Here is a 26,647-nt window from a genome sequence, read left to right on the forward strand (position 1 = left end):
GAGAAATTAGAGCAAATCAGTGAACAGGAAATATCGAAGTATATAAGGAGTGGTTGTGGGACTTGCAAACAGGATATGAGGTTTTCATTTTAAAAGTTTAGAAGAGAAGTAGGGGCTGCAACAACAAGGACATCACACCTCAAAGGATAGAAGCACCAAGGAGACGAAAGGGATTTTACCCCAAATACTATCGGAGATAGGCAATGACAAAAGCAGCTATGCAATCCGGGCAGTCACGGCGACAATATTGGACAATAGACCATAGTACAATAATCCACATTTCTAAATCACCCCAGAGAGCCTACCCCCCAAGAATAGAAAAACAGAGGCTCATCAAAAAGCCGGAAAAAGAGAAAGAAAGGCGCGAGACCAAGAGACAGCCAACCCTACTAAAGAGGAAAGAACCCTCCCAAAGACGGAAAAGAGCGATAGGGACCATAGAACAAAACAAACTAAAATAACAAACCCCCCCCACACCCGCCACCCTGCACCCCTGTAATGGCTACGCCCTAACCCACTAACAGCGTGCCTGTCGCCCCGAAACTGCCCCACAGAAGGGAAAATATAAGAAGAAGCGGAGGAGGAGAAAAAACAAACAAGCCCCCGGACACCTGGCACCCCCCACCAGCGTCGACCCCCCCATAGCACAGTCATCATCAAGCAATACTAAACAGTCAGCAATATTACGGGGAGGATAGTCACCATGAAACCGCCCCCCACCCTGAGCCCGGTGAAAGATTAGGTGCAGTCCCGGCAAAACTAAACGGAGCAACCCCAGGGAAACAGAAGTCAACCCGCAAGTCTCACAAGGGGATCCATTACCAAAGGCATATCGGTTGCAAACAAAGGGAGCGCCTCAGATGGTCCGAAGCAGTGGCAAGGGGCGAATAAACCTCAAAGTCAAATTCAGCCCTGACCAGTGCGAATCCGTTCCGGAGCACATCCCGACCAAGCCACATCCGACCAGAGGCAGCCAAAGCGTCCGTGGCAGATCAGGGCATCGAAGATGGAACAAAGTCCAATCACAAAATGGTGGCATCCCTCATGCAGACGGGCCGAGACAAAGGAAAATGGCGAGCCCCGTAGACGGGACCCTGAGACTCGACAAGGAAGTGCAGGACAGCCAGCGACGATACACCATCGGATAGGAGATGTAGAGGGAAGACCGTGTACTGTAGAGGATGAGGGAAAAGTGAGGCCGACTCTCAGGGAAACAAAGTCGGGCTGCCGCACGGGCTCCTCGAGATGGCGGGTCAATTCACTCGACTGGACCGCAGATTTCTGTGCAGGCGCTGTAGCGTCTGTGGCCGGTCTCGAGCAAAGATCATCCAGTTTCGCCGCCAGGGAGACACATGTGTCGGTAAATTGCGAACGGAGCGCCCCAATCGCCGCCATTACGGATCTCAGTGAATGTGCGCCATCCACCCCCTCCATCCCGGGGTCCAGAAGACGGAGGGGGACACAATCTCCAGCCCACATCGCCGGGCTCCTGGTACACATTTGGCGATAGTAACAACACGGGCGCCCCAGACCAGCAAACTCAGCACACACACCGGCCGTGGGTGCAGCCCGTCAGCCCCCGGGGCGGGAAACGAGGGTCAGGCACACAACCCACAGTCACGGTGCAGGAGGATCACAGCACAGCACAGTGTCTCTTCTCCGGCATCACCCATCAACGAGGACGAGGGACTCAATGGTGGAAAAAAATTTTTAGACCTGGAAGACCGGCCACAATCGCGGTCCCACAGCCGGTGTTGATCAGGTCCCTTTCGGGTATTTCAAAAATCGAGGTCCCGGCGGCAGCCCGGGAATAGGCCAAAAATGGAACACGACATAACTTCGTCGCTGAAGTGGACAGAAAATCCGGGAAAGCACCGTTGGCATCAGGCAATCTTCATACATCCAGGCCCAGGGCGTGGGTAGAGGATAGACAACAGGATTGACGGGCCGCCGGTGGAGGTCGGCGGAGCCGGGAGCCTATGCGGCCATCTTGGTTCACGGCGTAGCTCCTCCCTCTAGTACTGACTTCTTAGCTGAGCAAAGGAAATACATCAGAAATCTTGGCTAACATTTTAAGCAAGGCACAGCAATTTCCAGCTAAGCAAGCTATTTGCTCATCAAAGGAGAGCTGTACATCAAACCATATTCCTAGGTTTTTCACCTTAGGCTTTGGGCAAGGAATAGGGCCTAGCGTCCTCGGCCACCACACTGAAGACCACACAGAAGGTTGCTTTCCAACTATGAGCACCACTGTTTTGTTGCCATTAAGTTTTAGGGAGCTAGAGTTCATCCACTGAGCCAGTTCTACCAGACAGGACCTGAAATGCTTTGCAGATCCTCCTTCATCCTGAGCCAGTGTGACAATCAATAGTGTATCATCGGCATTGGACACCATGGTGACATTAAACAGAGGATATCCTGAGGTCACCACTTACGCTGGTACCTGATCATTTTTGGCAGTGCACTTACCTGACCCCCAAGGCTCTTTGCTCGCACAGACAGCTGCCCTTGTTGTGGTGTTTAGGGAGCTGATTTTCTTCACTTGGCCTGGGGCTGTCGAGTAGTGCAAGACTTCTGGAACTGGGTTATGGATGCACTCCTGGGTATCACTTCCTTGCGAGTGATGGCGACCCCTCAGAGTTGTTTATTGGGGGGCCTGAAGAGGCCAAAAGTCCACATTGGAGTACAATTTTTTGCAGTTGCGGCTGGTCCTTGCTGTGTGTAAGTTTGCCATTACTTGAATGAAGTAGTGCACCCCAGAGATTGTACAATGGTGCAGGTATGTAGCTAAATGGTCTTTAGCCGAGGAGGTACATATGAAGCTTAGTATATGGGGCAAAAAGGCTGGGTCCGATATCCTTGCGTGGTGAGATCTGAATGACTGGTTTTTGGCCCATGACTCTACATCGACCTGCTATGATAGTTATAGCTCTGAGCAGTAGTCTTCCTGTACTCGGTTTTTGTGCTCATTGAAATTACAGCTGCAATGTTTGTTTTTAATTGTACAACTAAAAAATAAATGATTACGTAAAAAAGCACTCTGAATAGAAGATTAAAACAAAATATAGAACTCTAGTGAGTAATCACACACTTAAATAGATTTATACAATGAAACTTAATACTTAACGTTGTATTAAAAAAACTGATTCTGAATTTTAATTACAACTTTAATGCAAAAGCAGCTACGAAGACTATAAAAATATGCTATTACAATATTAATAAACGTGCTTGGAAAATATCTCAATATGAGAGTCAGAAGAACTGTGGAAACAGACTGCTACAAATATTGTTGTATTTTCTGTTTTATACTCAAACATCATTTTTCAGAAACATTTGGAAAGCGTGCACCCTTTCCTGTTAAGTTACAATACGAAAGCTATTCCCTACAGAGGATATCATATTCAGTTATTCTACCATACATACAGTTAAAAAAAGGAAATGTACTTTAAAACCAAGTCATTTCCTGAAAAAAACAGAGGTTAAAGTAACATTATAGTTAGGTGAATTTGTCAGTGTCAACATTAATGTTTTAAACAAAAAAACACAGAAATCCACCAATTATAGTTAGCAGTGCTAACTATAACTTGAGTCGCCGCCATGCACTGCTTTGACCTCAAATATGACATCACTCATAGTCGTGGGGTTGAGCCTTGCATTTACACTGTGTTAAGTTGACATGAGCTTATTAGAAGTTTAAACAACATTTTTCCTTTCTGCTGCCTTTTGCACACGGCACACTATAATTAATGTTTAGAGTCTAGCAGAGTGTTTTGCTTTACACAAGAATAATATGTTTTTCTATATTAGCAGCCTTACTAAGCTTTGTCTGAACAGTGAGGGCCGAGGCCTTCAAGGTTATTTCAAAACAGTGGTTGTTGTTTGGACTGATCAGCGCACGTTCTAGATATAACATATATGCAACTGTGGCCACCTCTGATTTTGGCGAGTTTAATAATGCACTGCGTAGGCATGATCACAAACACTTGGAGAACATTCAGATGCTGAGAGCTGTTGCACAATCTAATGTGATCCATTTCCGCTAGTACCAGAGGTATGGGGCCGCGCTTGTAATCTCAAGAGACCTTCTGTAGATATAAAATAACCTACTAGCAAGGGAGGGTGAAATATAGGTATATTTTAAACCTGTTTCCATTTAGCATTATAACATGCTTTCTCCTTTTGTATTTTATGGAATAGTAACTATGCTGATAATCTTGTTGCGTATAATATGTCTGCTTGTATTAGCTAAGATACTGCGCATGAGAACACGGCATTAGAAATAAATATTTCAAACTTGCACGTGCCTTCATTTGCTCCCTGTTCTGGCTGGTATGAGAGTATAACGAAAGAGTGTTCATGTGTTCCACATTGCCTGAGGTAATCTAAGTTCCATGTTCTGGGTTGTCTAATCATTGGTGTTATGGAAGAGCCAATGAGATACTGATGCTAGTCTGGTAGGGGATATTGGGTACTAAGGTGAGTTTTGGTACACCCTAATTTACTGAGGTTCCAAGTCTCTATGCACTGTTCTGTGTAGGAGCAGAATCCATGCTATATCATGATATGTACTATTAGATAATTTATAACATCACTCATAACAACTAAAATGACATCATTGATGACAATCACTGATGACATCAGGCAAGCATATTGCAGTATAGCTTGCTATGGCTATACACGTAGCATAGTTCACATTAACAATCAGCCACAGATATATGGGAAACTCTCATTGAGTACGGTATTCAATCTGTATACAACTGTTCATAGAAAGCAAAAATAGTGAATGCCAATTCCAAAATGAATTCCATATTGCTAGACCTGTCTGCCAAAGAGTGGTATTCCCCAGACTTTTTGCCTGCTTGCCTCCTCTTTTTCCTGATTTTGTTGGACTTAGGACAACTGACCAGCGCTAATGTCCATGTGCTTCTCCCCTAAAGATAGTAACATTGGTGTATCCATAATTGGTATATTTAATGTACTTGTAAGTCCCTTGTTAAATGGTATACCATATATCCAGGGCCTGTAAATTGTGTTAATAGAGGGCTTGCAGCAAGGATTGTGACCCCCACGCAAGACGCCTTTCAAACTGGCCTCAGGCCTGCTACTCCAGGGCCTGCATATGCAGTTTACTGCCACTTCGACTTGGCATTTAAAACCCCATTCTCAAGCCTTAAACCCCCCTTTTATTACATATAAGTCACCCCTAAGGTAGAACCTAGGAAGCCCATAGGGCAGAGTGCTGTGTAGCTAAAAGGTAAGATATGTACTTTGAAGTTTAGCATGCCCTGGTATTTACAAACACCCACATTCATTTCCACTACAGCTTACAGGTTACCATTAGTAATTACTTATTATACTTTTAAGTTGTAATCCCTGATTGGGATGGAGTAGCCATCTCATGTTTTACATCTGTGGAATGGTAATGAAAAATCCTCTTTATTGGTGAAGTTGAATTTAACCTTACTATTTCAGAAATGCCACTTTTAGAAAGTTGTGATTCAGAAAAGGGGGTGGTGATGGACAGAGTATCTGAATTAAGCAGAACACTCCTACCCAGTCAACAGATCAGGGCTTGATCCATCACAGTTTTTTAGCTCACTGCACCATCCCAGCTCAGAACCTGGCTACATGCAAATTAGTCTGGCCCTGGCCCAGTGCATCATGGGAACAGGGCAGACCAAACTACCAAGACAATTCTTTTACTGGAAAGGAAACAAGCTTCCGGGGACCGGTTTCTGGCATTACAGCCGTCTTCGGCCCGGCTTGCTTGAATCCTGATGGTGCAGTGAGCAAGGGACTCACATCTGAGCATACCCTTCCACGCTTATGGTGGACAAAACGATTCAGAAAAGGGGGTGGTGATGGACAGAGTATCTGAATTAAGCAGAACACTCCTACCCAGTCAACAGATCAGGGCTTGATCCATCACCGTTTTTTAGCTCACTGCACCATCCCAGCTCAGAACCTGCCTACATGCAAATTAGTCTGTCCCTGGCCCCGTGCATCATGGGAACAGGGCAGACCAAACTACCAAGCCAATTCTTTTACTGGAAAGGAAACAAACTTTCGGGGACCGGTTTCTGGCATTACAGCCGTCTTCGGCCCGGCTTGCTTGAATCCTGATGGTGCAGTGAGCAAGGGACTCACATCTGAGCATACCCTTCCATGCTTATGGTGGACAAAACGATTCAGAAAAGGGGGTGGTGATGGACAGAGTATCTGAATTAAGCAGAACACTCCTACCCAGTCAACAGATCAGGGCTTGATCCATCACCGTTTTTTTAGCTCACTGCACCATCCCAGCTCAGAACCTGGCTACATGCAAATTAGTCTGTCCCTGGCCCAGTGCATCATGGGAACAGGGCAGACCAAACTATCAAGCCAATTCTTTTACTGGAAAGGAAACAAGCTTCCGGGGACCGGTTTCTGGCATTACAGCCGTCTTTGGCCCGGCTTGCTTGAATCCTGATGGTGCAGTGAGCAAGGGACTCACATCTGAGCATACCCTTCCACGCTTATGGTGGACAAAACGATTCAGAAAAGGGGGTCAAATCGTTTTTGGCCACTATAGGTGTGGCAGGGTATACTCAGACATGAGTCCCTTGCTCACTGCTCCATCAGGATTCATGCAAGCCGGGCCGACGACGGCTGAAATGCCAGAAACCGGTCCCCGGAAGCTTGTCTCCTTTCTGGTGAAGAATTGGCTTGGTAGTTTGGTCTGCCCTGTTCCCATGATGCACTGGGCCAGGGACAGACTAATTTGCATATAGCCAGGTTCTGAGCTGGGATGGGGCAGTGAGCTAAATAACGGTGATGGATCAAGCCCTGATCTTTGGACTGGGTAAGAGTGGTCTGCTTAATTCAGACACTCTGTTCATCACCACCCCCTTTTCTGAATCGTTTTTGGCCACTATAGGTGTGGCAGGGTATACTCAGACATGAGTCCCTTGCTCACTGCTCCATCAGGATTCAAGCAAGCCGGGCCGACGACGGCTGAAATGCCAGAAACCGGTCCCCGGAAGCTTGTCTCCTTTCTGGTGAAGAATTGGCTTGGTAGTTTGGTCTGCCCTGTACCCATGATGCACTGGGCCAGGGACAGACTAATTTGCATATAGCCAGGTTCTGAGCTGGGATGGGGCAGTGAGCTAAATAACGGTGATGGATCAAGCCCTGATCTTTGGACTGGGTAAGAGTGGTCTGCTTAATTCAGACACTCTGTTCATCACTACCCCCTTTTCTGAATTGTTTTTGGCCACTATAGGTGTGGCAGGGTATACTCAGACATGAGTCCCTTGCTCACTGCTCCATCAGGATTCAAGCAAGCCGGGCCGACGATGGCTGAAATGCTAGAAACCGGTCCCCGGAAGCTTGTCTCCTTTCTGGTGAAGAATTGGCTTGGTAGTTTGGTCTGCCCTGTTCCCATGATGCACTGGGCCAGGGACAGACTAATTTGCATATAGCCAGGTTCTGAGCTGGTATGGGGCAGTGAGCTAAATAACGGTGATAGATCAAGCCCTGATCTTTGGACTGGGTAAGAGTGGTCTGCTTAATTCAGACACTCTGTACATCACCACCCCCTTTTCTGAATCACTTTTAGAAAGTTGGCATTTCTCTGCTCCTAAAGCTCTGTATGCCTGCAGCCTGTTTCCAATACACGCCTGGGGTGGGTGACAGCTTGACGTTGTGAATTCCCTCTAGACCGCCTCACACAAAGGGACCGTAGGTGTGTCTGACTGCTCATCTGCATTCTGATGGTTCCTCCTGGACAGGATGGGAGGAAAAAACGGACACTTACATCTGAATAGGCAGTGTCCGGTACCCACATAAAGGGATGATTACCCCCCTGCAGAAAGTATGAAGCCAGGGCTGGGAAGAAAGGACATGTGTGCACTTCAAGACCCATCTTTGGAATTTAGGTACTTCAAGTGAGCCCCCGATGACCTAAGGCGACGCTTCGGATCATGGAGGACAAGAAGATCATGAAGATGGCTGAGTCCTTCTCCCTGCAGCCTTCTGTGGCAAAAGCACAGGGCTTTAAAAAGAATTATTTTATTGACAGCCAGCCAATGCAAAGAGTCAAGAGCTTTCACAGAGGAGGTTCTCCTAGGTAAGTTGAGAACTAGGCGTGCTGGCGCTTTCTGAATGCATTGTAGCCTATGGAGACATTTTTTTGTTGCTCCAAGATAGAGGACGTTTCCATAGTCCAACTGGGAACCAGGGTTTTCCTGGCTGAGATAGGGAGAATGTCAATAGTTTTCCTCAACATTTTGAGGGTTCCAAAACATTTCCCTGTATTCTTATTTTGAAATAAAAGAACTGCATTATATAAATGTCCATAAGTGAACAATGTTTCTTTTGGCTCCCCTCCAACGGCAACTCTCTTTTGAGGTGTTACAGTGGAAATATATGGTGTGAGGATATGTTGGAGTGGACCTCAGTGAGGAACTCTGATTAAAGTTGATCTGAACGGACAACACAGCAGAGGATGACCTGATGGAGTGGAACTGGCTAATAGATAACCTTGTAATCTACAATGATGGAAAGTGATCAGTGTGACAGGATGTGCATGAATGTAGGTTGGGGGGACGCCAACTCCTGAAACCTTGGAGGAATTGAAAAGGGCTTGGCCACTGAAGAGTAGGTAGAAGAGGTGTGGCGCAGCTCGCATGGTGCCTGACTTCCGACCACAGGGTTCACGGTTCGATCCCGGGCTCTCGCAGCAGGTTAGCCCAGCACCATGTGACTTAGGGCAATAGCTTGCTTAATCTTCCCCATGGCCTCTAGCACCGGGACACCTCTGTCGGAGGTAGCTGTGCGCTTTACAAATACTGGCATTTACTGAGGCGTGAACCACCCTCCAAAAATCCAGTCAGGAATGCAGACATGCGGGGCTGCTCTAATGGTGGGTAACCCAGGACGGAACTCTATGAATGTCTGTGTACCTTAACTATGCAAATTGAACCGGTCTATGTGCATGAGCTGTAATTTCTTTTGATCTTTATAATGACTGCTGTGTTGGACAGTTTCATTTGAAAACGTTTTTTAAAAATTGATTTAAAAAAATTGGACAACAAAATCCAGCGGCGGTCTTTAGATCAACCAGGATCTAAAAAAAAGACAGCCTATGGTTAAGGTTGGCGCAGAACAAAATTGTGAGGATTACAAGGTTTATTGCATGCAGGTCTCCTACTTTGAGCCATATAACCAATATCAATGGCAGATAAAGACCACTAAAAACATTGTGTATGTGTTATTAATAGAGATATGTAATATTTTATATTTCTATAAACCACAAGGTGCTGTTTGTCACAGCCACTACTATTTTCATATTGGATGTAACATAACACCTTGTCTGTCTTTGATAAATATTCTAGTCTGCAATGGCTCAAATATATGGCACACAGGCTAAAACCGATCCTGGCAGCAAATTAATTACAAACTCAACTATTTAACAACATTTTCAGCGCTTCAGTAATGTGCTTGTTGTTACTAGTATGCTGTGTCTTCTCTCTCAATCTAATTTTTTTGTTGGGTCTGTACCAATGCTTGAGTAAGTTGGGGTTCATACACTCACGGTTTCTGGAAGGGTATAAAGAAAAGGTTGCAGGTTATTTTCTAAATGCACACTGGAAAGTTTGATTTAATCTAATACAATTATTTCCAGGTACTATAGAATTTACAATTACTTAAGATACTTTTGTAAAGGTCATTTTGCTTTTGCCTAGTAGAACTTTTCCTATCAGCATCTTTCTAACATAAACCTGTCTTTAGGCTTACTTTACAGTCTCATACTGTCTCATACCACCCATAATCTGCTGAAAACCATCTTAGAAGAATTAATTCCACTGTTCTGCCATTTTCTGTTGAGGGTATAAGTAGGAAGTCGGTTCTCTACATGATATAGCAAAGCGAGATATATCTTGCAAAGAGCCTGGGGATTCCATAGACGTGGACCTGAGCTTGCTCTAGCAATCCCAAGCAGCAGTGTGGTCGAGAAGCCTTAGGCTTATCAGAGGGGAGTGTAAGACATCAGTTATACACACACAAGTGATGCACACGACTCAACAATAAGGAGATCCACACCAATGTAGGAATATAACATGTATTATCATATATGTTTGGTCACCAAAAATCAATATTATCAGGCAAGTGTGTTTCAGAAATGCAGTAGAAACTGTTTCAAACGTATATGCGGAATCACCATCCAATATTTACCAAGGTGGGCAATGTACAATACACAGCAGTAACCTGAGACACAGTTAAACAATTTAGGGCCTCATTTATGAGGCCGTGCGTCACTTTTACGCCACTGTTGCGTCACTTTTTGTGACGCACCAGCAGCGTAAAAAATGTGCCTTGTTGCAGCATATTTACAAAGTGACGTATCTAGGTAGATGCGTCACTTTGTAAACCCCGGCGCCACATTATACCTGCTCCAGGTATAAGGTATGCAGGTGGGCGTTCCGGCGGAAGAAAGGGTCGTAGAAGTGACGCCGTGAAATCTATAAGATTTCACTGCGCCACTTCTAGGACACAAATGCGTCAATATCTTATGCCTGCCTCACAGCAGGCGTAAGACTGATGCAGGCCCTTTCTGTGACACACTCCAGCAATGCGTCACTTTTGCGCCATACAGATACGTCAGAAATACTGACGTATCTGTGACTCCTTGCCACATGATGCGTCATACAATAAATATGACGCATCAATCGTGTCTTAAGGAGGGCGGACCGAGAAGTGACTCATCGCTGCTTTCATGCAGCGATGTGTCACTTCTCATAAATGAGGCCCTTAGTATTGCAAGCAATGGGGGGAAATCGGGTGACGGGCAGAACCGTCTATCAAGGAACCTCGCGGTCGGTGGTGAAAGCACACAGGCTTTCGTAAGTTCTGTGCCAAGGGCACTAGGAGTTAGATTATTTTTCTACTCTTTTGGAGCAGAGGCCTTTGGGGTCCCAGGACCCGAGTGGAACGGGTAGTTATAATTACCTTGCCCTGGGACTCTGGACGACGGGTACGCCAAAGATTCACCTTGGTTGTTCCATCTGCAGAACAGCAGTCATGCCAAGTGAGTTTCTGCCACACAGTGGATGCCACCACAGGACATGCAAGAACACAGGATAGGTGTCGTTTTGGACTAGGTTACAGGTGCTCTGGAGTGCCTTCTTGTTGGAGTGAAAACTGAAGGGATTGGTGGCTGGATTGCCTACCAAAAATCCTTGGTTGCAGCAAATGCAGATCAAAGGACCACCCAAGCTGGAGGTCATTGGGAGTGAATGAGGGACTCTGAACTTTGGTGAGAGCCTGCTACCACCCTTGAGGGGGCTCTAGTTGCTTTTCTGGGGGGCACCACTTTGACAGGCCGAGAGGCAAGCACTTCAGTTGTTGCATCGGATATTGGTTGACCTGCCTCGTGCAGGGGACTAGTTCCACCAAACCAAGGGAGTGTCTGGTTCTTTGTAAAAGGCAGCCAGGCCTCCCCTGGTTCTTGGAAAACATCTGCAGGACAAGACGACTTTGGTGCAGGAATCATAGTCAGCAGGCAGGCCGGCAGGGTTGGCACCAGGTCCTTCACACCTCATCTTCTCCTTTGTTCCTATTTGGTGTCCTTCATCTCCTTAGGGCAGCAGGAGCTGAGTTTCTGGTGTCCTGGGTGCCACCTAAATACTGAATTTAGGGGCATCTAGGGGAGTGATAGGTAGTTGCCAATGAGCTATCTACTTAAGGGCGACTGCACCCTTTTTATGTCCACTCCCCGTGGGGAGTGGGCATAACCCTAACTCAGAGATCCTAATTATGCCCAAAACAAGATGGCAGAATCTGAAAAGTGGTGTTTACATCAGGCAGGCTGCCTAGGAGTGCTACTATACCAGTGTGGGACACTACTCCCTATTCTTTCTAGTTTTCCTGCCTCTCTTGCTGCCAAAATGTGGGCTAAGAGGGGGGCGGCATTTCCTCGAGTCTGGAGAGCCACTGTTGCATATCAAAGCTGGTTGAAGCTTAGAAGCTTCCCACCCTAATAGTGATGGCACTTAGTCATCCTGCTCTGAGGGTTGTGTTTACATCTCCGCCCAGAACAGTCTTTGTTTCATACCTCCAAGGGCAGAGGCCCTCAAGGGTGGAGTCAGAAGATTGTCTGTAATGACAGGCTGGCTAGGACCAGTCAGCAGGGCCACCTTTAGGGCTGGTGGTGCCTGGAGCGACAATCTTTTTTGGCGGCCCTTATATGACCTCCTCCTTGGATTCCCTCACATCCACTCGGCAAAAAGTGCCTCTCATCTCTCTATAGCCGCTCTCTCTCCAATACATTTTATTTCTTTTAAAGCATTGGTAAAGGCTGGTGTTACTAATCCACTCAGCTATACACATAAGACACAGATCTGTTTTTTGCAGGAGGCAAGATATTAACCCTCTACGCTACTTTATGAAGAGTCTAAACTGTCCCTAGACTCCTACCGGAGTAGCCGTTGCGCTATAGAAGAACCCAAATAACATAACATAACATAACATAACATAACAAAACTCCGATCCGACTCTCTAGCTGGAACAGGAATCACAAGAGTTAGCATGACATTTCTTATTGCTGCCTTAAAGCTGGACACACAAGGAACTGTGCAGCAATGTTGGGGGTCTTACCTATACTGCATGCAGTGTCTCAAGGCATAGCACACAGGGCTGTCTGCCATGTCATGACTTCAGTTTTCTATGCACCAATAAAACGCAGCTGGCAGTGCCAGTATGTGTTTAGATGCTGCGGGATCTCTCAGAGATGCACAATTCATTCTGCAGCCCTCAGAGATCTTCTTTAGTCCTCCATGCCCTAGGTACTGGGGGTAACACTTGCTAGGAACTTACTGGGGGTTCCAAAGGTATTGGTAATTGGGGACCAATTGCACATTTATAGGAAAGAGATCTGTCACTGGGGACCAGGTTATCAGGAACCTAATGCACCTCCACTCAAGATTGGATCGAAATGAGAGGCAAAAAGTGGGGTGAGCATGTCAAAAAGGGGCACTTTCGTACAGCAGATGTCAAAGTCACGAATGAGAGTTCTATTTCCCTGGGGGCGTCGCTTAGGAGCCGATGGGCCAGGCTGCGTGAGCACTGAGTTCCGCACCCGATCCCCCGAAGTTCTCCTGACTTTGACGACTCTGGGTCCCCCAAACAGAGCCACTTGAGCGGGAGACGGCCTAGAGCGGGGGGGTTGGGGGGCACTGTGATGTGCCCGAAAACTGCAGCGGACGGGACGCTCTGGCTGCCGGATCAAGCGGGGGTGCCGACCGGGACAAACCCAAGATGGCGCTGATCCCCGGTGTTGCCTCCGGCCGGAGCTGGCACTGCGCAGCTTGAGAGGGGGCGAGGCGCGGTGGCCGAATGAGCTGAGTGGCGAGGTGCTGGGGCTCCGAAGACGATTGCTGCAGCTGGGGCGGCACTGTGAGGCGGTGCGGCGCCCTGGGCGTAGGAGAGAAGGCGCTCCGAGCCCCGTGACGGGAGGGACGCTCGGAGCTGGAGGCTTTTTGGGAGCGCGGTGGGCCCTGGGGGACGCCGGAACTGGGTGACCGGGAGCCTGCCCTGCGCTTCCCGCACCCGCACTGAACTGCCCCATGTAGTGGGGCCTCTTGGAGAACCAGCGGGCCAAGTGGAGCCCACCCACATGAGCCGCGACTGGGCCCCCACTGAGCTGTGACCATCGAGAGGCCTGCCCGAGGGACAGCGGCGGCCCGCTGACCGACAGTGTGGCCGTGCGCCGGACAGCGGATCGAACTGCAGGTAACACGGAGCCCACCCGCAGACCTTTTAGCAGATTGCCCCAACGGTGTGCTCCGGTGGTTGGGGCCGGCTACCGTGCACCTGGCGTGTGCAGGGCCGGCGGAGCTCACCCGCGGCCTGCGCCCAGAGGCCCTTGCCTCCGCTGCGCAGCGTGTGCCTAAGGCTGCTGCGGCGGTGGGGAGAGTGACTCTCGCAGGACAGTATTGGATGCCCGATTGATCAGTGGCCACAGCGGGAGCCCACCCCACATCTGCTGGACAAAGGGAGAGCGTCGCAGCGTGGCTGGTAGGGGCCCGCGGGGTTGGCGATTCGGCATCATACCGCGTGGCGCGGGAGCTGTGTGCAGCCGCCGCTTGAGAGAGGGGGAGTGAATGTCTGCCCCGGAGGGCACTGGGGGCTGGCGGAAGAGCGGAGTGGGGCGGCTCAGAGTGGCCCTGAGCCACTTGGGCTAAAGGAGGCCCCCACCCCACCCACACGGAGTGACAGGAGCAAAGACGCTGGCGGCGGCCTGGCAGCCTGCGATGGGCAGCACCGTGCCCGGAGGTGGGACCTCGAGGAGACTGCTGCGGGGGGCTACGACAGCGCGGCGCCGGGAGGCGACCCCGGATTTGTGGGGATGGTGCCCCCCCCTTCCTGGCTGTAGGATTTCAGCGATTAGGTTCCGCCCCAGCCTGGGGTGCTGAGAGAGGTGCCTTGTGCGGGAGATGGCGAGCTGGGAAGCCTAGCGCTCTGGGTGGCGAGCTCTATCTGACCACGTATGACCTGAATTGCGCAGATCGCTGGGGCTGGACTGCCTCCTGAGCGTTGTGATTCCGGAGAGGGGCAGCCCTTGGGGACGGTGAGCAGTGTCAGCGGAGTGGCCACACGGAACTGATCGGAAGGAGTGGGAGCATCGCAGGATTGGAGTACATCACTGGCCGCGATCAAGGGGAAGCCTCGGGGACGGAAGGAAGGAGACCCACTGCCATCGGATGCCGAATCTCCGCCACAGGAGAATAGGGGTGCGCAAGAATTACCACAGAACTCAGGGATTCAACAGCAACTAGATACAATACTGCAGGCCATAACTGACACTCGAACTGCCCTCCAGCAGGACATTGCGCAGGTCACAACAGGGCTGGGAATGCTGCGAGTGGACCACTCGAAGCTTACAGACAGAGTGAAGCAGACTGAAGTTACTCTTCAAGAGATTGGCCCCGCGCAGACTGCGCTAACGGCTTCAATGGCGGGCGTCCTGGATCGCCTTTCAGTTCTGGAGCTTAGAGCTGAGGATGCGGAAGGCAGGAACAGACACAATAATATCCGCGTGGTGGGTCTGCCGGAGAAAATTGAGGGATCGGATATGGTGGCCTACTTAGAGACTTGGCTTCGGACTGTTGTGGCCCTGTGGGACTGTCGACCTTCTATACCCTGGAGTGGGTGCATTAAGTCCCGGCTAGACCACCGTTACAGGGGCGCCCTCCTCGGCCGGTGGTGGCGCGGTTGCTACACTTTCGAGACCGCGACTTGCTTCTACGGAAGGCTCATATCGACGGCCCCTTCCAGGTGGACAATAGTAACGTCACTCTCTTTACAGATTATTTGCTCGATGCGCAGCGGCGTCGCAGGTCTTTCCAGACTGTGAAGAAGGAATTGCGCGCTGAGGGGATCCAATATTCCCTATTTTTCCCAGCCAAGTTGCGCATAGTCCTAGACGGAAAGACACAGTTTTGTGACACACCAGAGGAGGCCTGGGAGTGGCTGGAATCGTACAGAGCGGTAAAGGATGGTCAGGAAGCGGAGGCACAGGAGTCTGGCGGCTCTCAGCCTCGCCGGTCACAACGCTTGCGACCCCGCAGGCGGGGCCTGAAGAAGCCATCGACCTCGCAGGGAGCCCTGGAGGCGGTGTTGGCGATCTCCGGAGAGCTGCTGAAGACCACACCAGAGGCATCTGAACTTGGCTGTGAGAAGGGCCATTTGTGGGGGGGAGTCCCCGATGTCGGACGATCAGAGACTGCCACCAGTCACCACTGGAACGGCAGATGGACTACTGGATGAGTAGATGCTGGGCTGTCTGTGGGGATGGGGGTTCTGCCCTGGAGTGCAGTGCTGAAACGATGGGGTTTTGTTTTGATTGGGGGTTGTAGTGGCGCATTGGACACGAGGGGTTCCAGGAGCCTGAACTGAGAGCGCCTGGGGTTGGGGTGGCGGCGGGAATTCTGGGGGGCTCCGGGGGGACCTGGGGAGCATTGCATATTGGTGGATCTGGGGGGGGCGGCTATTGATTGTGTTGTGGGAACTACTGCAGATCGTTCCCTAGGCTCTATCCAACCCCCACCGGATGGTATTATTTAGTTTTCCTTAATTTTGCAAGCGGCGTGCAGTTGAGGTAGTTTGGATGGGTTTCACTATATTGGTGCCTGTTCTTGGGGGGGTGGGAGGTGTACTGGGTGGGATGGGAAAGTTAGGGGTTGGATCTGGTTTGTTGGGGGGAAATTGCCTGCTGATGAGCTTAATTGAAGAACTGGTGCTATTGAGTGTTTTGTGTTTGCGTCATGGTGACATTGCTTGGCGGCTGGAAGGGGAGGGCTGCCTTGGGCGGCTAATTGCATTACTGTCACGGGCCCGTCTCCTGATGTGAAATGTATCTCCTGGAATGTTCGGGGATTGCACTCCATGCAGCGTAGATATAAGGTACACTCCTATTTGGTCCGTAGGGGCACGCAGGTGGCTTTCTTACAGTAGACGCATTTGACTAAACCTGAGGGGCGTGCATTACAGCGTAGGTGGCACGGGCAGCTTTACTACACCACTTATTCGGCCTTTGCACGGGGGGCACTGATCTGGATTAGGGTGGGGGTCCCGTTTCAAATGTTAGATCAACTGATAGATCCTGATGGACGGTATGTTGCGGTTAGGGGCCACCTTCATGGCCATGAGGTGACCCTCTGCAGTGTCTATGCTTGTAATGTGGAACAGGCGTCCTATCTGGGGACTTTGTCTTCTGCCCTCGCTGAGTATTTCACGATACCGGTACTGATGGGGGGAGACTTTAACTCAGTTGTTGATGTAACCATGGACAGATCCCATCCCCCACTGCCCACAGCCCCGATTAATAAGCTGGCTGGGGTTCGGGCTCGTTGGCAGGAATATTGGGGACTTCTTGATGTTTGGCGGGCGCAGCACCCGACCGATAGGGATTACTCCTACTATTCGGCCTTGCACGACCTCCATGTCCGATTGGACGCCATTTTATGTAGCTCCAGCCTGGCATCGCTGGCGGCCAATAGTGAGTATTTGACACGCACCATATCGGACCACGATCTACTATTGGTGAACTTCTGTTGGGTGGCGGAGCACCCCAGGATCCCTCACTGGAAGTTGCGCGCTGAGATGCTGGAGAATCAGGTCTTTCGTGCGGAGTTGAGTGAAGGGGTGGCACTCTACTTTGCGGAGAATGCGGGCACTGCCACAACGGTGGCCCTAGAGTGGGACGCCTTCAAGGTGGTGGTCCACGGGATCTGTATCGCCAAATGGGTGGGAGTTAGGAAGCTGCTTCTGCAGGAAATCGGGACGGCTGAGCGGGCTCTGCGCGACGCTGAGAGGGCTCATTCAGAAGGCTCTGGGAGGCGTGACAAGGTCCTGTCCCGGAAAGAGGCGGTAGCGGCGGGGGTGGAGCAGCTACGATGCTTTGACTACAAGGCTTTTACGGCTCGCGCGCACGCGGAGCGGGACAAGGTGGGCACGTTATTGGCCTGGTTGGCGGACCCTGCCCCTAGGTGCGTGCTCATTTTGGCGTTGGCCTCCCCCTCGGGACGGCTGGAATATGGTCAACATGGTATCAATGACCAATTTTGCTCCTTCTATGCGACTCTCTACACCAGCCAGCTGCAGACAGGCGAGGCAGACACTCATTCATTTCTGGAGGGCTTGGAGTTACCCGTACTCGAGGAGGAGGAGGCAGAGGCGCTGGGACAAGATATTACATTGGCTGAGATTCGCTGCGCCATTAAGCAATTAGCGCGCAACAAAACGCCTTGCAGCGATGGATTGCCTATTGAATTCTATCTGACGTATATTGATCTCCTGGCTCCTAGACTATTGGTGATGTACCAGGAGGCTAAGGAGACGGGGATACTACCGGCCTCTACGAGGGAGGCCATCATCATACCGCTCCTCAAGCCAGGGAAGCCGCCGACTGACCCGGCTGCGTATAGGCCTCTCTCTATGCTCACCACTGACTACAAAATATCGAGCCGGGTGCTTGCCACTAGGCTCCTCCCCTTAATGGTACGGCTGGTGCATTCAGACCAGGCTGGCTTCATCCCGATGCGCAATACTGCCAGCAGCATACGTAGATTATTAGGATCTTAGACGGAGGTTGTGGACTGGGGAGGCAGGCAATGGTGCTTTTGGTCGACATTGCTTAGGCATTTGACAGCCTGGAATGGCCCTATCTGTTTTCAGTTATGGCGGCATTTGGGCTCGGCGCCGGATATGTCAGTTGGACTGAAATCTTGTATTCATCGGCGACGGCTAGAGTCCACATGGGGAGGGCTGTCTCCTCTTCTTACCCGGTGGGACGGGGCACTAGGCAGGGCTGCCCGCTTTCCCCGCTGATGTTTGCTCTTGCGATAGAGCCATTGGCAGCGCGCGCTAGACTGGGAGGGGCGTACCGGGGCCTCCGGCTCCGCAGCTGCGAGCACTATATATCGCTCTACGCAGACAACCTCCTAATGTTTCTGGCGGATGCGGGGGATGCCCTGGAGGGGGCGCACAGTCTCCTCGACCGCTTCGGGGATATCTCGGGTCTGCGGGTTAATTTGTCAAAGACTTGTGTTTTCCCAGTATCTAGTGCATGCGACCCACCGGTGTTGCCACCCGACCTGGCGTGGGAGCCGAGATGCCTTCCTTATTTAGGAACGCTGGTGTATCACTCGCAGGAGGATCTTCTTGAGGGCAACCTTGGAAGGGCGATGAGGGGCTTGAGTAGTAGTATGAGGTTCTGGGGGACCTTGCCATTATCAGTGGCGGGTCGCATCGCTCTCCTGAAGATGGTGGCGCTTCCTAGTCTTTTATATTTCTTCCAGACCTTACCGATACGGATACCGGCTGCTTTCTATTGACAAATCCGCTCGGCAGTGAGTAGCTTCATTTGGGGTGCGGGTCGGTGCAGAGTAGCGCTAGACACGCGGATGCGGCCGCGTGCCGAGGGAGGCCTTGCTGCTCCAGATTTCGAGTTATATTATCTGGCAGCGCACTTCCAGGTTCTCACTCAGGCGGTGGCGTTGGGAGTTTAGAGGGCCAGAGGAGGGGACTGTACCGGAAGTACCGAGGCACGTTCTGTCCTTTGTGATATTGCAGCAGAGACTGCGGACTGCCGAGTTAGCGATGGTGGAGGGCACCCTGCGACATTGTTGGAAACGGTTCCACAGCAGAATTGGGGTGCAGCGCCCTTATGCACCCGAGATACCGTTAGGCATGTGTACGGCGCTACCACATGGTGGCGACTTGTCCGGCCTGGCGGAGTAGGAGGAATTGGGCCTGCAGATGGTGGGAGACCTGTATCCGGACAGCGTGCTGTTGCCCTATAATGTGTTACAGGAGACCTATGGTCTTCCGAGCGGTCACTTCCTGCTGTATGCGGCCTTGATTGCAGCCCTACAAAAACATTGGGGTGCTGGCCTCTCAGAACCACCGACAAGCGGTGCGTGTCAATACGTGGTGATGGCAACGGGTACGTATAAGGCGATTACCTGTCTGTACAAAAGAATGTTAGGGGATAGGCTTAACCCGTTACAGAAGTTGTGGGAGCAGTGGGAGATGTACTTAAACAAGGCTATCCCAGATGCGGCTTGGTCACAAATACTCGAGAGAGCGCGGAAGAGCACCAGGAACGCCAGATTTCAGTTGATTCAATTCTTTGTGCTGCATAGGGCGTATCTCACGCCAGCTAAAATTAATCAGTATTTTCGGATTGATACTGCGGGATGCCCCCGATCCTGGGTTCAAGGAGCGGACCTGAGCCACATGTTGTGGGAGTGCCCCCAGTTAGGAACGTACTGGGAGGAGGTCACCGGATCTCTCAGTAGGGTAACGGCGCGGCAAGTTGATACGGATAACGGGGTGTGCCTCTTACACTGGTTCCCGCACACTAGTAAAAGCAAGATAACTAGCAAGTTTATCGACTTAGGTCTCCTTCTGGATAAAAGAGAAATTACGTCACATTGGAAGGCAGCAACTGGCCGTAGCTATGTTAGGTGGAAGGCAGCGCTACTTATGTGGGCGGGCAGCGAGAGCTCGGTTAGAATGCGACAAGCCCAGAGATCCCATAGTGATAAGGCGCTGGAAGCGGCGAGGGCCTGGGAGGCCTTGTTGGTGGAGCTCCAGATGCTGGATGTGGATACTGACTCGGACACTGGGTCATCGGGTGGGGAGGAACAGGCACAGGCGGATTCCTCTGGACTAGGAGTGATTAGTGCAGTGGGAGGTCCCCGATTTACGGGTGGTAACGATGTCCCTTAGTGTAATAGATGAGATGGTCTGTGGGCGTATCAAACATGAAGATAGTACCTTGACATATTTCTTCTCTAGATAGAAGCGCCAGCGGCAGGGGTGGGGGGAGTGGGAGTTGATAGACATTAAGGGGGGCCACACATAGGGCTTGCTTAAGGACTTGGAGCCTGGAGCTCAGACATGACGCTATGTTGATTGAAGGGGCTTGACAGCGCAGTGCTGGAGCTGGAATAGGGCTTATATACTTTGCTATTTGCTGAATGCTTATCAGGCCGGATCTCAACACGAAATGTGGGGTACTTTGTATTTGTAATGGTCCCTTCTTATGTCTTGCTTATGTTTTAAAACAATAAAAAGATATTTTTTTTAAAAATTAGAGTTCTATTTCCCTTATGTACTAATGCATATAATTTTCAACTATACGTACTCTGTAAAAGCTGCTTTTTATTTGTAAGCAAAGAACGTAAACATTTACTGCCTGAACAAGTATGTCTGAGAGGTTGTACCACAAAAAATGCCAATACCGGAGAGCCACCCCTAAATTCATTCACATTGAATGTATTTCCATAATCTACATAAACACATCAGTACTTGTATTTCACTTTTCAAGATGAGGCCTTTACTCTTTGCCTTCTCCAATTCCATTTATGTCTGTAACATTGATAAATCTTCATGGAGGTAATCTGCTTTACTAATTCAGTCATTTGGAGGGGAAAATTGCAAACAGGCGTAGCAACATACTCTAAGGCAGAGGTCTTCAAACTTTTTGATGCCGAGACCCCCTTGTAAAACCTTTTTAGGCGTAAGGACCCCCTTCCGACAAAAGATTCTAGAAACTGGTACTCCTCACCATAAACAACTATCGACAACCATAAATGCGCCTGTTAGACCTCATCACATCCATCCATCCATCATTCATCGACCCACACTTCCACACATCCATCCATCCATCCTTCATCCATCCACCCTTTCATCCTTCCATCCATACATCCATCCTTTACCTATCCACCCGTTCATCCACACACCCACCTTTTCACACATCCATCCATCCATCATTCATCCATGCAACCTTTTATCCATCCATACATCCATCATCCATCATCCATCCACCCTTTCATCCTTCCATCCATACATCCATCCTTTACCTATCCACCCGTCCATCCATCCATCATTCTTCCACCCACCTTTTCACACATCCATCCATCATTCATCCATGCAACCTTTTATCCATCCACCCATACATCCATCCTTCATCCATCCACCCTTTCATCCTTCCATCCATACATCCATCCTTCATCCATCCTCCCTTTCATTATTCCATCCATATATCCATCCACCCTTTCACCCATACATCCATCCTTCATCCATCCACCCTTTCATCCTTCCATCCATACATCCATCCTTCATCCACCCACCCTTTCATCCATCCATCCATCCACCCACCCATCATTCATCCCCCACCTTTTCACACATCCATCCATCCATCATTCATCCATGCAACCTTTTATCCATCCATACACCCATCATCCATCTACCCTTTCATCCACCCTTTCATCCATCCATCCTCCATACACCCACCTTTTCACACATCCATCCATCCTTCATCCATCCATCCACCCTTTCATCTTTACATCCATCCACTCATCATTCATCCACCCACCTTTTCACACATCCGTCCACCCTTTCATCCTTCCATCTGTCCATCCATACAGCCATCCATTCTTTCATCCATCCATCCATACATCCTTCATCCGTCCACCCTTTCATCCATCCATCCACCCACCATTCATTCACCCACCTTGTCTGTGCCTCTTTCATGGGGGGTCAGTATTTCTCTGCTTCGTCTTCCTCTCTCATGGGAGGGCATCTCTGTGCCTCCCTGCTGGGGGGGGGGGGTGGCAGCCGGCTGTGAAAACATCTCAACATGAAGAACAGACTCTCAGCCACATTTCTCCTGCACAGGCGCCAGGTATGAGGGCTCGTGGGACTTGAACCAATTATATGATTGTAATGTCCTTCAGCTGTTTACTGTGTATTTGTAAAGCGCTCTGATACCTACGGGTTAAACTAGCGCTATATAAAACGTTAAAAGTAAAAATAAACCCACAGCTAAGTCCATTAAACTCAAAGGGCTACAGCCTCCCCCCTCCCCCCCCCCCAGCTCCTGTATGTCAGCCTGGCTGAAACAGCACACAAAGGCACACCAGAGTACTATCACAGGTCTTTAAAAGACCTTTACTTGTTAACGAGGCTTTGATGTTTTTCACACCTCGGTGTGAATTAGGCGGCCTCCGCCTTGAGCACCCTCGATCAGCCCCCGACGCCAGGAACTGCACTCTGGCAGAATCTGCGACCCCCTTCCCAGGACTCCACGACCCCCCTGGGGGTCGCGCCCCACAGATTGAAGACCTCTGCTCTAAGGGGAGGCTACGGCAATACATGTCAGTAGGAAATGTAAAATCATTTTACCTTTTCAGCATTTGTGTGAAGAGCCTGGGGTGCAGAAGCACTATCGATCAATTGTGGGTCACTTGCAGCCTTTTTCTTAAATGAAAACAAGAGTAACAACCAGGTGAAAAAAGAGATGTAATTTAATGGCTCTAATTAATATTGTCGATGAAAAAAAGCAGATTATACATTTGAGTTCAGCAATACGAGTAAAACAACGGTTCCATGAATGACAATGATCTATAAAACATATGTGCACAAAATCACATGTAAGCACCCAACAATACATTTTAATATACAGCCGCGGTCCGTGCAGGTAACATCGGTGAGGCGGTGGGGCCAGGTAAGGGGGGATTTCGCAAAACAATGCAGAGGAAACATTCTTTATTTTTTGTATTTCCCCTCAGCATCATCCCTCGAAATACCCCCTTACACGGTCCCACCACCCCATCAATGTTACCTGCATGGACCGCGGCTGTCCATATATAGTTTAATGTACTATTCACAAACAGGGTGAACATGAAGGATGCAAGCAAACCGAATGTCAACCCTAATCCAAACTCTAAATTCAACTTTAACCATCACCCTAACCCAAAATCCATGTGTAACTCAAATCTAAACCCTACCTGTTATCAAACTGAACCTTAATATGTTCCTAATCTGGATCTCAAACATTACCCTAATATAACCCTGATTCTATCTTTAACTAAAACTTTAACATAATTTGTAACCCCTACCTTAATTCTAACACTACCCATAACTCTAACCCTAACCTAAACTCACTTATCTTTAATGTAAGTATAAACATAACCCTAACTCTACACTCTAATGCTAACCAGTTGCCAAAAGTCTGATCCTAACTCTATCTGCTTATACCCCAGGGTCCAATCTTACCCTTACCTTTAACCTTATTTTAACCTTTAACATATTCCCAAATCGAATAACTTTAAACCTAACATCAACCCTAACATGTAGCCTTCTCTATCCAACTCCAGCATAATCTCAACTCTAATACTTATCCTTATTCTAACTATTTGATATCTTGACGCTGCCCTTAGCCATCAACTTGCTTTTAGCTCTAAATCATGCCCTATGCTTAGGCCACATCTAACTATGTCACTTCCCTAGCTGTACTTCCCTTCTTCATTTTAACCTCATTTTAACGTCCGTCAGCCCTAATCTTTATTATAACACTACCCTTAATCCCATCCCGCCCCCTTATCTAACTCTAGCTCTCTCTCCCTTGCTTAACCCAAAAGCCTTCCCTGTCCTAATCTCAAAATGGTGGGGATATTTGTGGTAAATGCAAACTTGATCTTACTTTTTCAGCATCTGCTTGGGGACACTGTGGATTGGCGCTGATGCTCGGGAGCTGTGGATCATTAAGAGCCTTCATCTGGGGAAAACAAGTTACACTTTTTACTTGGAGTGGAGAAGTGTGGCTCAAGTGGTTGGAGCGGCAGACCCTGAAGCAGAGGTCTGGTCCGGACCAGGGTTCAATTCCCCGCCTCGGCGGGTCTTGGGCTCAAAATTTCCCCGGACCTGACAATTCTCGCCTCGGTGCCTATTCCAATCATGGAGTCCCACTCTGTAACTCTGGGCAATAGCTTGCTTAATCTCCACAACGGCCCCTCGCAGCGTGATGCCTGGCTTTCACCTTGGGGATGCCTAGTAATGGGTTATCTCGCAGGGGAATACCAGGACGGGTTCCCTAAGCAAGCGCTGGGACGCTTTCGGGCAGCCATGCGCTCTATAAATCAAATTTCATTTCATTCATTTCATTCACTTGAGCTTCTTTCAAACAACTGAGTACAAAGGATACCATTTAAGCCTAAAGCATCTCTCAATTTAGTCATAATAGTTACAATAACCTTAACTGTGAGCATAAGTATAGCAACCCTAAAACTAACAAAGGCGTCAATCCTAAACCGTACCATAATAATAATAATAGGAATCTAAATCTAACCCCGATACTAACCTTAAATTTAAACCCCACCCTAATTCTAACCCTAAAATCATGCCTGACTTCAAACGTTGCACTTACCCTGATTCTAAACTTAGCCCTAAACCTGACCTTAGCCCTAACGGATTTACCTTATCACATATCATACATGTAGTGGCTCCGGTCTCTCTTTTCACCTGCGTGCGGGTAGGTGTTCCGATGCCGTCCGACCTGCAGACAGGTACCTTACTTTAGGGTGTCAGCACACATGAGAAGACCGTTGACGCCCTTTCAGGTCTTAGTAGGGTCCCACTAAGACACAGCAGGACCATCCGGCCTGCGCTCATTATCCTAGTGGAAGGTAGTATCCGCCCATTCCCTTGTTGTGTAGCACTCACTTTTTGTTTTTCTAGGTCCTGACGAATTGCACCTCTAGCATGAAACATGTCGATCTCTAGGTAGAATACACACTGCTGGATCATTACACTCGCGTGTCTAATCTCCTCACTGTCTTTATTAAAGTAGTGAACCACATCATTAAAAATTTGCTGTGGATTTGTTAACTTTTTTTAACTCCCACTTTTACCCACGTCTACACTCACCCTGAAACCCTCATACCCACATGCACCAACTGGCAGGAACAGAAGATCTCCGGTAAAGAGCCCCTTTATAGGTGCCCGTCAGACTTTGCAGCGCCAGTCTTACGAGGAGCAAAACCCAAATGATGAAGTATGACACCTAGCTTGCTGGGTGTGTGAGGATTTCAGTTCCGAAAGGGGGATTCCCCACTCCCTACTTCCCCCTCTCTTCATTGGCTTGGTTACACCCCTTGTACCCTCCCCCGGGGAACAGCGTATTTCTTATGTTGTTGTACCCCTAAAATCATGCCTGACTGCAAACCTTGCACTTACCCTGATTCTAAACTTAGCCCTAAACCTGACCTTAGCCCTAACAGATTGACCTTATCAAGTATCATACAGGTAGTCCTAACCCTAACTGAAACCCTAAACCTAACCTTGACCACAATCCTTACCATACCCAGCATCTTACACAAGCAGTACCCTAAACCCTCACTCATCTCTAAACATAACCTAACTTTTGCCTGTACAACCGGCTGAACCCGAAGTAGGATTTGGCAGAATTAAAGGATATATATAGATCTATCTTTATTTCTTTGTAAAAATACAAATTTTGAACATGCATAAAGGATATTGTCAGCCTTCTAGGCACTCGCAATGTGCATTCCAAAAGATGCTTTATCAATGCTATCAACTCAGATGACAAAATCCATTGGTGACCTTCGGTTCATTCAAGATCTAAAAACAGAGACAGGTTATGGTTAAAGGTGGCAGAGGCCATGAAGGAGTATAAGGTTTATTGATTTCGGGTTTCCCACACTGAGTCATTTACAATGAAAATCACTTGGGGAATTTCAAAAACCTAGAGTATTATTGGTGGTCTTTGGATCATCCAGGATCTAAAAGTAAGAAAAGTGCTGTGGTTAGGGGTGGCACAGGCCATGCTGAACAAAATCATGAGTATTCAAGGTTTTAAGTTCAATAAACCACAAATCACAAGATGCCCCACCTATTTTCCCAGGGGCATAGCTTGGTCTGTAAGATTGGTGGGTGGGGGGAGAGCTTCAGATTTCCAACAATCACGCTGGCACGCAGTGGTCTATTTACCAAATTCTCATGCAGTGCAGCATGCAAAAATGATGCACTGCGTGAAAAGGAGTGCACAATCAGGTAGCCATGCCCTACGCACACACTTTTGCACCATAGTGCAAGAGTGGCTGCGTAAGTCTACCATAGGTTTTGAACTGGATGGGTACCTTTCCAGTACATATTACAGGGGCATATTTATCGATCGTTCATGCAATAAAATGCAGCACGTCAGCTTGCTGCGCTGGGCTGCACTGCGTGAAAGGGAACGGGCAGGAATGCGCCATATTTAACATTCTACGTCATATTCCGGACCTTTCTTAGTGCT

General features: G+C 49.0%; 1 protein-coding gene across 1 annotated transcript in view; it reads right to left on the bottom strand.

Annotated features, from left to right (window-relative positions):
- LOC147661249 (NFX1-type zinc finger-containing protein 1-like) overlaps nt 1-26,647 on the bottom strand; it is an 805,409-nt gene that overhangs the window by 559,487 nt on the left and 219,275 nt on the right. The window contains exons 5-6 of the mRNA XM_086951201.1: nt 24,035-24,109; nt 22,735-22,809 (exon numbers count right to left, since the gene is read on the bottom strand). Coding sequence (XP_086807327.1) covers nt 22,735-22,809; nt 24,035-24,109 — 150 coding nt within the window. The remainder of the gene's footprint in view (nt 1-22,734; nt 22,810-24,034; nt 24,110-26,647) is intronic.

Source organism: Lissotriton vulgaris, unplaced genomic scaffold, assembly GCF_964263255.1.
Source record: "Lissotriton vulgaris unplaced genomic scaffold, aLisVul1.2 SCAFFOLD_534, whole genome shotgun sequence".
Classification (NCBI taxonomy): domain Eukaryota; kingdom Metazoa; phylum Chordata; class Amphibia; order Caudata; family Salamandridae; genus Lissotriton; species Lissotriton vulgaris.